Source organism: Sardina pilchardus, chromosome 15 (genome assembly GCF_963854185.1).
Source record: "Sardina pilchardus chromosome 15, fSarPil1.1, whole genome shotgun sequence".
In the NCBI taxonomy this organism is placed as follows: domain Eukaryota; kingdom Metazoa; phylum Chordata; class Actinopteri; order Clupeiformes; family Clupeidae; genus Sardina; species Sardina pilchardus.
In genome coordinates this window covers 4,882,099-4,893,914 of record NC_085008.1, presented here as the reverse complement: position 1 = coordinate 4,893,914, position 11,816 = coordinate 4,882,099, and the positions used below count along the sequence as shown (strand labels likewise).

Below are 11,816 nucleotides of genomic sequence, written 5' to 3'. Positions count from 1 at the left end.
TATTATTAGCATATTATTGTTGTTATCATTATGATTATTATTAGTTAGCCTACCATCCTGTTGGCATGTTGTCATATTTTTCGCCTTGATGTAGGCTAGCCTAGTTGGAAAACCACTGGTATAATAATAATAATCATCATAATAATCATAATGATGATAATAACAATAATAATAATAGTAGTAAAGGTAATAGTAATAATCATACTAATAAAATAATTTCAACTTCCTTCCCATGTTTCAAGACTCCAGCGGTCTCCCAAGCCAAAACTAATATCACTGAACAGACGATGATGGATAGATTTGTTATCATTCGGACTTTATTCAACCCTTTCTTTCCATCTAATAAACTTTATAAGTTTATTTGCTAGTATAAGTGTATTTGTACAAAATAAAACAAAAACAAAAACAGACAGACATGAGAACAGTCCTTTTTCTGTCATGGTCTTTGTAAATGTCCATGTTCACGTCAGTTCATATTAAATAGTACTTTTTGCTCTTCATCCGTAAAACGGTCTGTAAATTGTCTCTTTTAAAAAGGTTTGACTTTTTCAGAATTCGGCGCAGTCCCATAATTCTCATGTGGAAAAAAGAAAAATGGTTTAATTGTCTTTGAATTCTTTCTCTTTTTTACCGTGGATGCGGCGTGCCGGGAATCTGGTTTGCCAGTGGGTTTAACGCTGGTTGGCCCCCAGGCCCAAGGCCATGGATGAGCACCCTGGGGACGAGTGGCCTTTGAAGAGACGGATGCGGGGCGGAAGGAGTCCGGTACATACTACTGTACATTGCCGCTGCAGCGGCGGCTGCCGTTGTGCTGTCCATGCTTCCTAAGAGACTCGGGTGGTAGAAATAGGGCGACGGAAACATTCTTTGTAAGGCAGAATAATTTCCAGCTTCGGCCAAGAGTTCTAATCCGACAGCGGTCTGCCTCTTCCATTTCGTCCTGAAATCAGATCAAAATACAACAAAATCAATTATTTAACCGGTTCAGACTCTGCCAATTCCCAAAACGATGCCTTAATTGGGTAGGCCTAATTATTTGAAGCATGAATCGAAGGTTATGTTTCTAATTAGGGTAAGCCATACAACGCACATGTTTATTAATATATCTTTCAGTGCTGAAAATTTTCATTTTCTTGCAGGCTAGTTTAGCCCCCCTTTATTTTGTTTTTTAAAGCAAGTCATCGGCGAAGCCAACATATAGGCTAGTTCATTGTCGTGAATCTAATTCGAATACCTACAATCTGTTTCCAAGAAAAAATAAAATGCAACGAATGCTAATTTAGATTAAATCACGTGGGTCTTTTTCAGTGCCCAAAACAATAATAACGAAGCATGTGAGAGTATAAGTGACCACACACATCCCAGAGACAGCTAATGAATAAAGCTAATTTTGCCACGACCGACCAACAGACTAGTGCTGACAAGACAAGTGACAGCCACATCTTGTAGTGGTCCTGCACACAGTGCCAACATAGGATATAATGGCGCCTCCAGACACAGACAAACTCAGTAAACTGTAATTTCCATTAACGTAAGATAGGTTGCGCACGACACACTCTCTCACAAAGCAAGTAATAGACTATCATTGAAAATGACAATATCACATTTTCATTATGTTTTGACTTAGAACTAATTTCAATTCTGAGTGGAAAAAAAATATTTCGCTCCCTCTATCTTAAGTAGCCTAATTACGGGGTCTTGATTATGGTCACGCCTATAGATAAACCACACCGAGACAGCCATAACTCTATAATAGTTTCACTACTACTACTACTAGCCTACTACTACTACTACTAGCCTACTATATTCATAATAATGATAATAGTAATGAATACATACCGTCGGTTCTGGTACCAGGTTTTGACCTGTGTGTCGGTAAGGTTGAGTGCGGCCGCGAGGTCCATGCGGTCCTGCACACTGAGGTACTTCTGGCGCTCGAAGCTGCGTTCCAGCTGATTGAGCTGATGGTCCGAAAAGGCTGTCCGTGCCTTGCGGGGCTTCTTGCTGCGCGACGGCGGGCTGTCTCTACTGCTGGAGATCTCACGGTCTCCGTCTTCTTTTGTTCCTATAAGAAAAACAAAAATACACAAATGTCAAGGTATAGCCGAGTGTTTATGGCGCTATAGCCATGGTCATGTCTATCAGCGGTGCAAGGTAGGCCTAGGCTATTGGTGAGAAGAATAATTTATCTCGTGAAAATGGGTCGAGGCATATTATCAGGTGTCGTAGGCATTTGATACAGGTGTATAAGGCATTTGAGCAGTGGGGCCTGACATGTTCGGTCTTTGACAAAAACTTTTTAAAAATTGAATCTCTCAATTAAATCTGTATCTAATTTAATCCCTCAATTAAATTTGACGTCAATTGTTGGCCGATATAATTTTATCTTTCAAAAAATATTTCTAAATAAAATGTGAAACAATCATCCGTGAACACAGAAATAAAGTTGTGAAAAACATAGGCTATCGAAAATAATCTTCAAGAAAATACAATGTAGGCGATATTTTATTTTTCTCAGGATATAAAGTGGGAAATCGATTTGTCAATCCGTCTCTATTTGTAGCAGTTTTTGCGGTGCACCATGATCCCCCCTCTAGGAAGAACAATAATCTCTCTAATTGACCCACTAGGGAGGTTCCCGCACCAGGGAAAAATGGCCAGGCTTTACATCTGTTTTCCGTGCTGTTATGCTAATAAGAGGGAACCTTGCTGACAGACAGCAACTATTATTTCATACAGGCCAGGATACAGCAAATCAAGTAAATAAACATGGTTCTAAAACAGGTTTGTTTAGTTTAAAGGACTGGCCAAATTAAGAGGACTTATTAGGACACTCAGGCCTGTCTTTGCGGTAAGGAGGCAAATGGAAAATTAAGAATGGGAAGAATGTTGTTGCAAAAATAAAATAATAATAATAATAATAATAATAATAAATGTATATACATATAGTTTATATAATTAAAGGCTAATTACAATAAAATATTTTCCTGCTGTTGATATTTGCTGACTTTCCTACATAAAACTAGCAGGCCTATTTTTCATGATTTCTTGTTTAATCAGGCCTGTGTAAACCTGAGTTGAGTTTGTAGCAGATTGTGGATTGGGGGGCTTTGAATGGCTTAAGAATAAAACAAAATCACAATAATAATCTTGACAGGTTGGAAATAAAAATCCAAAATGTAAAATGTTGTATTTGCCTCCCAAAACATCCTCTATGTGCATCCCTAAAAAAGTATCTGATCTGTTGAATAGCCTTACCGTTACATTTCATGTCGTTCTGCATATCATCTCTTTTGTCCAGCTTCCCTCTGTTTTCATCCTGCTCCAGTTTGGGCCTGAAGCCGTCCGACGGTGAGCAGTGTTCCGCTTTGGGGGTGTGATGAGGTGAGGGCACACTAGTGCTGTAAGGTGCGCACGCTGCGAGTGGCTTGCTATCGCCCAAAATGTCTTTGATTAAAAAGGAAGAGGTGGCAGTCCGTGGTACACAGCCAGCCGCTGCGAGTTGCTGCTGCTGCTGGGGCGAGAGCTGCAAACTTTGCGCCTGGTTGTGATGATGGAGATGGTGGTGCTGGAGGCTCTCTTGCACCATATGCGGGTCGGGGTGCTCCATGGTGACCGAGATGGGGGACGAAGGGGCCGTGCCCACTGTGTCTATCTCCGAGCATGGTGACGGCGTTGCTTGGCTCCTGAAATCCGTCCTGCTGTCACCAAGGCGAAAATCTCCGTTCATTAGTACAGGGTTACCCGAATTGGCCGAGGATAAAATAGTGTCTATTCCAAAACTTGACCCGCTGGATCCTTCCATAGTAAGGGAGACAGACGACGTTTAAGTGGTCTTCATAACAACTTTCCCCAAATAAAGTGGTAAACAATAAAGAATAAAATACGTGTTAAGATGCACAAAAATTACCAACCCTGGCGATGGAAATGTTTTAAAAATTTTAACCAGCAGATCTTGCAAAAATACGCATATCAAGTCAACAAATGAAATCCTCTTAATTTAAAGAATAGCGTTCAACTGGAGGTGCCGCTCCAAGATGTGATTACATTCAGAGTGGAATCAAGAAAGCGGAGAGCCTGCGTAGTCCACGTCCTTTTGTTATGGTTATTGAACTTTCTCTCAAAGTTGAGGTGTGGAGAGATTCTGAGGGGCTAACTCCTCGACAACACGCTCGCTTTTTGCTAGTAATCGTCCTAGTGTTGCTCTACAATGACTTCCTAAGTTGACGTCACGGCCCCAGCGAAGGCAACCAATATTTTCTCCTTCATTATAACACACAACGCGACTCCCCTCGGCTTCTGCCATTGGCTGCGCCTTGACGGCACCAGCATCCAACCAATCAGTGACTTTTTACCTTATCATGACAATTTGGAGCCAGTCATTGAATTCTGAATGCTCTGTCTTAGCAATAATCTTCCCACTATCTAGCATCACCTATAGGGGAAAATAAATGTCTTGGAATGTGTATCATTTTAAATGCACGTGACTACTGTAAAATGCTAAGATTTTGCTGCGATTTGAGTAGACGTCGTAGACGGCTGTTTCTTAATTTTAGAACATTTTCAGTGTGTTTGCTATTTAGTGTCTGTTTTTTATTGGCGTCATTCGTGGTTAATTCCGGAACTTGTTTCGTATGTTTATAGCTCTTTAAAAGGCAGAATATATTTTTGAGACAGCAGCAGCGGAAGAGTTCCATTCGTTACACTTAATTTAGCAGCTCTCATCTTCCCCAGTCGACTCAGAGACGCACGTCAGTAACGCGAAGAAATCGCAGCTTAGCCATTTTTCTGTTAGAGATATGCTGCGTGACGGGCTCGTGGTGATATTGTCCATGTCAGGCCCTTTGAGTGTAAGCAATGATTCTACACAGCTCGAGGGGAAACGGCGGTGGTGAATATTGCACATGACATTTGCCCGGCAAAATACCCCGCGTGCACTTCTCCTCTTGATAAATTTACGCGTCTGCCTTTTGGCTTTGTGTTTTATTTCGACTTCATTATTTATCCTAAATATGAGCGTAAGTGTGGGACTTGCATCCTATCAGAGGGGGTGGGACGTTTTCTCTTTTTTTGCAGGGATGCTCAAATGAGTGTCAGCGTGGGGGCTGCGGAGCCTTCACCTCTTGTTGAATATTGGTGCGATGTGGACTGTCATGACAGCGCAACAATCCTCGTCAACCGCCGTGTCGTCTTAATTAGTACAGTAATTATGTGGTGCTAATGAACGTTCACAAATAGCCTGTTCGAGATTTGTTTTTTCAAGGCTACTTCTCAACTGGATCGAAAGACAGATTGATGGTACTAATTGAATTACAACTATTTATTGTCATTATTATTATTATTACTAGTAGTAGTTGTATCATTGTTATTATTATTAATAGGCTAGTATTATTATTATTATTATTATTATTATTATTATCATTATTATTACCATAGAATTGTGAATGAGTGTTAACACTACTAATCAATGTTATAGGCTATTGAACAATAATCTGCAACTGTTTGAATAGTGTAGTTGTTGTCTTTTGTTACATTTCACGTTTGGCCTAACTGATTTCATCTCAGTCTTAGAACAAAAGTTGGTTATACTTCTGTACACCTCTTAATACTTACTTTGTAAGCGTGCTAATAAAAGCCTCTCCAAAGGAAAGGACGTGCGCTTTGGTCCACCTGTGTGGCCAGGAGTCCAGCTCACCAGCCAGCCGCTCTGTCCTCTCTCTCCCCCGCAGGTTGCGACCGCCACACTCTTGCGCCAGGGCTATTCTGAGACACCATCTGCAATTGATCCAGCTGGAGATATGCTGATGTATTGATAGTTCGTCGTGGGAGTCGCCATAGGTTTGTCCTTTGAAATATGCGTAGGCTAATCCCTCTCATAGGATCTGGGTGCCAGTCATCGCCTGTCTCATGTTCGCACAAGGCATCATGTGAAATATTACAGTTTTCACTGTTTAATTCAGAGACATAGCCTACCAGTCGTGTGCGATAGCTGTGAAGTACTTGCTAATAACAGCCGTAAAAAAATGCTGATTTAAAAGCGGTGCTAAACTAATTTATTCAGAGTCTGTAAAAATGGATTTTGAGGTGATTCATGTTTCTGAATTTTTTCCTCATACAATTGTTTATATATCAAAGCAGATGAGTTAATCTCTTTATAGCTTTATGTGTAAGGCAAAATAATCATTGCTATTTTATTGCAATTTATGAAGAATATTTAATAGAACGTATGGTAAATTGATTTTTTTTATTGACATTTTCGTATTCTGCATGAATTGATTATACGCTCCTTATTTAGGCCTAGAAAGGCCTATGATGAATACAATTTAAACACAGCGACTTTAAGGCTCATATACGTGGAATACAGATGTAGGCTAACTAATGAAATCAAATGCAAAATGACGTTTGTATGGAATATTTCTCAAACGGACTGGTACAGCTAATATAGACTATTTAAGAAAATGTGTCAGGATAGCATTTAAAAAAAAAAAACTTTTTGTAGTCATGAGAGGCATAATGTTGCCATTGTAATGTAATTATTTTCAAATACACGAGATAAAATGATCTCCAAACGGGTTACATTCAGTCATTTCCATTGGTGGAGGTCAACCAACGTTGGCATGTTCCGTATCATGTTTGTATTATTATTGCTGCAAATGGGGTGCATTTAGTGTAATTAATATTTAATCATAATTTCAGTTGAGTGAGGTCACTGACTTGGTCGGAGCAAAATATTATTATTATTGATTTTTGTCTTTCTTTTAAAAGCCCCTCATGGAATGCGCAGCCCGTCTTTGCAAGCTACATTTCTCATCACAAGGCGGCGACAAAGTTTCCGCTATGATTATTATGAGCAATGATGACTGCCACATAGGCACCGTATGACACCCCGATGATACTTGGGTCAGGGGATTTTGAATGTTGATGCTAAAAGGTCTCCGCTTGTCTTTCATATAGCTACTTTTGCCGTGAACCTCAGTGTTACAAAAGAAAACAGATAATTGTATATGTTTGTGTATAGGCCTATATATGGGGCACATACATAATTGGTTTATTTTGTCTATTTAGCCTGTGGTGGTGAGTGTAAATTATTTGTGCGAAAAGTAGGACATGAATGGACACGTTTGTCTCCTTGGACATCAGCTGTAGGCTACAAAATGAAATTAGAGTTATATTAGTTTGAAATGTGAGTCACGCTCTATTGCGCCGTTCAACCTTTACTTATTTGAATCTGAGAAGCTATTTATCGGCATTTTGTTTATTTTACCTTCCTCTGCTGCGCATTATTGGACTCATAGAGAAAATCAAAGCGATGGCTGAACACGCCAATCAATCTTGTGAAACGAATGCGGCATGTTCATTAACAGTTTCCTAATTGAAACAGCTCACTGAGCCGCGAGCAATCGCTTTATTAGGTTTAAGGGTGCTGCTGGAACAAATTGAATGCTACCAGTTAAGGTATCAGCTGATTATCTCAGCCTGATGGTCAATGATCGGACAGTGAAAATGTAGTTTGCACTGTATTGATTCCCTTGAGGCTCTGCTGACTGTCAACCTCGATGTTCGCGACCTTTGCTGGGGCTGTGCGCCCTGCGCCCACGGACGCATAAGCGACAATTGGAGAATCACGCGATGAACTTGGGCCCACAATAGAAATGAAGCACATATATTTGACCAGATGTACGCAACGCAGAGCAGTAGGATACAGTGATTTATCTTGAGTGCTTTATCTTCAGGGTCCACCTCATGGTATACCCAAACATGTTTTGTTTAATCTCCCTTCATATGTATATTTTTACCTTAATCATTTTGTTGAACAACAACATTTTCAGCTTATGCTGTTTAGCGGAGGCCCATAGCTACTTATTGAAACAGCAGTTCCGATTTGTCTTCGTTTTTAGGTATAGACAAATAGACGAGGGCGCACTCTGTGCACTAGGACATCACCTGTTCATTCTGCACACTGTGCTGGGTTTATGCATGTAGTCGCGTAATGATTGGCCTACATAGCGCCAGAGCTAGTTAATGACGTCCGTTTGCAGAATTATTATCCCATTCCACTTAATTTACTTTCTGTCACAAACCATCACTTCTCCAAACGCAGCTGTATTGAAGTGATGGTCTGGAGAAGCCCCCCCTCCGACAAATCAATGACTCCACTTACAGTGTAAGAGACACGTGCAAAGCAAATCAGCTTGCATTTACCTATAACCCATCACTGTATTTCTTCCTTATTATTATCTGCCTGTTATGCTGCAGGCTTACATTTCTATTAAGGCTTTGCTGTCACCAATTAAAGTGACTTTATGGATTGGGAAATCAACAAGTGACACAATATTTATTAGTTGTCCAAGGCAGGCTGTGGTCATCCTACTTCATATCTGTAAATAGATGCTTTGTAGTAAATGGGCCAGAGAGCAGGACGTTTAGATCGTGATTATACACTGATACCTATCATACATATATTGTATCAGTAGGCCTTTATGTATCACATATCATTCACTTTAGCAGACATGTATGGACTAATTCAGAATATTTTTGTAGGCCCTTGTTGTGATCTGTCATTGATTATATACACATATTTCCATTAAGGAAGATTTTGTTATATATGTTACATGTAAACGACAGCATCCAGATGTACCATTCATATTGTGGCTATAGTGCACGGATTTAGGATTTTGTGTCCTAGAACACCTAATAATGTTGATACTCTCCAGGCTCCCTCTCTCACTGTGTGTGTGTGTGTGTGTGTGTGTGTGTGTGTGTGACGTGTGAGAATGTGTGGTTACAGTATGTGGGGAGGGGGGGCGGGGGGGGGGGGGGGGGGGGGCAGAGGGAATGAATATCACATATGTGCAAGTCCACTCGCAAGTCCATGTGTTCATTAAACGATGCTGTATTTACCAGGAACTTCAAAAATTACTCCTTGCACCACCAGACTAACAGCTTGCGGCAGATATCTGCTTGAGCAATCAGCACTTTATACAAACACTGATGTGACGTGATCACATTACATAGCCAGGCTACAGACAAATTACCCATCTTTGGCTAAGTGTGTCTAACATCCCACTCTGGAGCAGCCAAGGAGAGACTAACAGGAAATTGTTATGAGAGTCAAAAAATTCAACATGGGATAATATTTTTGGAGCCGCTGTACTACTGTAAAGGTTGCTGCTCGTCGCACCGTGTGACATTTACAGCCCTTTCCTTTCACAAGCCCAATATTACACACTTTTTTCTCCTTTAGCTTCTGCCATTAAGAGCCTCTTTTTTCTCCTCTTCTCCTCACGTCTCATCCTCTCCTTCCTCGTGTCTGAATTTACTCCGTAATAAAACATGTGACATTCAAGTTTAATTTGAAGTGCAATCTGGAATTAATCCAGTGTACACAAAGAGAGGAGATAATAAGACAAGGAGGGGTGATAGAGTGTGAGGGCCTCATCTATCACAGTTAGTGCCAGGGCATAAATAATATAGTTAAAACGAGTGTGTGTGTGTGTGTGTGTGTGTGTGTGTGTGTGTGTACATGCGTACATGTATACCTGCATGTGTATGTGTATACATATGTGTATATACGTACATGTGCGTGCATATAAGCATGTCTGTGTGTGTGTGTGTGTGTGTGTGTGTATGACTGACTGACTGACTGACTGACTGACTGAATGAATGAATGAATGAATGAATGAATGTGTGCATAAGTGTGTCCAGGAAAAGAAAGTATACATTTTTTGGAGTTTCCTTCCTACTGTACATCTGACTTGCATATTTCCATTAGAGTTACATGTGATTATAGCCCCTTTCAAGGATGTCCCATTCATATTCATACTCTGACATGGATCATGCATACATGATTTTCTCACATCCCAGGAGGAGTGCATGTGTTTCATATATATTGTATAGCAGTCATCTAAAAATGATGTATGAAATGTTATGGCATACAGCCACGGCTGTGTGTGTAGTTGTATGATTATGTGAGTTTGGTGAGTGAGTGAGTGAGAGTGTGAGAGAGAGTTTGTCTGTGTGTGTGTGTGTGTGTGTGTGTGTGTGTGTGTGTGCGAGCACACGTGCGCACATGCACGCGTGCACTTGTGAATGTATTGTGTGATTTTGTTCGAAAGTGTTAATAGTGTTCACGAGTTCACGCACACTTTCTCTGGTGAGTGGGCACGGAGCGCGGTGTTGATCTGTGTTTAGGCTTGTCTGAGTCGATCGGAGTGACTCCCGGGCCACATCCTCCTCTCACTCTTCTCTTCTTTTGGCTCTCGAGGTGGACAGTGACATTGGCATCACATGGCAGAGGACCCCGTCTCCACCTCTGTCAGTCTGTCTCCCTTCTCTCTCACACATTCTCTCTCTCTCTCTCTTTATCTCTCTCACTCTCTCTCTCTCTCTCTCCACCTGGTAAAGGTGTGTATTTTCTATAAAAAAAGAAAAAGGTGGCTCAAGGAGAGCCCATTGATTTGAGCACTGTTTCCACACAGAGCGGTCCTGACAGGCTTATAATGGCAGTCCGAGAGGGCTCCGTAGCGTCGCTTAATTACCCAAGCTGCCACTCAGGCGGGGAGCGGCTGGCTGCCACGGCTGGCCCACTGCTCAGGGCCCGGGAGCAGCGGCGGCATGTTACCGGACACTCCGTCTGGCCTCGGCCGGCTCGGCGTTTGATTGATCTGGCCTGATGGTGTTGAAGAAATAATTACAGCGCGCTTCCGAAAGGGTGTGAGTGGCTGTGTTTTGTGTGTATGTGTGTGTGTGTGTGTGTGTGTGTGTGTGTGTTTCCGGGTTCATGCTTGGGATCAGGTAATGGGGTGTGGAGCAAGGGTGAGATAGTTCAGGGTAGTGGGGCGTACAGGGTGGGTTGATGCTTCTAGTGTTATTTGCTCTGCAAACAGAGACAGAGGGTGGGCTGTTTTTAGGTAAAGGGGAAAAGTGTGAGAAAAGGATGGATGAGGAAATACATGAAAGGTAGAAGTCCCATAAACAAAGATATGCACGCACACACACACACACACACACACACACACACACATTTTCTTAGACCAAGCTCACACAATCCACAATCTCCAGCAAGAGGACTTTCCTTCCCAGCCAACAAAAGGCAGATTGATTTTGTCCAGGCCCGCTTTAGTCACATTTAAAACCCATCCCAGGGTTATTACCATGATTGGCATCCTAACTGACAGGCTGTGGGAGGGTAAACGGGGGTGTCTGTGCTGAGCGTTTGTGTGTGTGTGTGTGTGTGTGCGTGTGTGTGTGTGTGTGTGTGTGTGCGTGTGTGTGTGTGTGTGTGTGTGTGTGTGTGTACGTGCGTGCGTGCGTGCGTGCGTGCGTGCGTGCGTGCGTGCGTCTGTCTGTGCGTATGTGTGTGGAGAGGGAGAGAGTGTGGGGGGAGATATCGCTTGTTTACTGAAGAGTGGGCTGTCATCTAAATTTAGGCACAGGGAGAAGGGGTTTTTCTGCTTTCTGCACACCAGTCCAAGACAATCGGAGCTGGCTGCTGTTGTACAGTTTATGCATTTGCTTTCAAGGCAAGACGACATGGCCACTGAACCCACAGCATCCACCCCCACCCCCACCCCCTTCACAAAGACATACCCCACAGTGTCAGAGATGAGCCCAATTAAATCCTGACCACACTGTGAAATGTCTTCATAGCGGTGCAAAAAATTCCCCAGAAGCCTTTGCTTCGATTGAGTTTGACATGGCAATGAACAATCTGATGCGTGCCTTGCTTATGACATGTTAAATGTTTAAATAGCTGCCATGGTTTTGTAAATGAGATGCAACGTAGAAAACACACCACAGACGAGACAATATTTCGC

At 41.9% G+C, this 11,816-nt stretch overlaps 1 protein-coding gene across 1 annotated transcript; it reads right to left on the bottom strand.

Moving 5' to 3' along the window:
• Positions 1 to 331: 331 nt before the first annotated feature.
• barhl2 (BarH-like homeobox 2) lies at positions 332 to 3,856 on the bottom strand. Its single transcript, XM_062556667.1, has 3 exons — positions 3,259 to 3,856; positions 1,840 to 2,065; positions 332 to 940 (listed from the first exon to the last, which is right to left on the bottom strand). Exons 1-3 carry the CDS (start codon positions 3,803 to 3,805, stop codon positions 628 to 630), a joined length of 1,086 nt encoding a protein of 361 aa, XP_062412651.1. The 5' UTR covers positions 3,806 to 3,856; the 3' UTR covers positions 332 to 627.
• Between the last annotated feature and the right edge of the window lie 7,960 nt (positions 3,857 to 11,816).

Excerpts from the sequence above, each read along its gene's own strand:
- barhl2 (XM_062556667.1), bottom strand. The coding sequence starts at position 3,805 with ATGGAAGGATCCAGCGGGTCAAGTTTTGGAATAGACACTATTTTATCC. Across the intron at positions 2,066-3,258 it reads GAACGACATGAAATGTAACG|GAACAAAAGAAGACGGAGAC; the intron begins GTAAGGCTATTC and ends TTTTTCTTATAG. Across the intron at positions 941-1,839 it reads ACCTGGTACCAGAACCGACG|GACGAAATGGAAGAGGCAGA; the intron begins GTATGTATTCAT and ends ATCTGATTTCAG.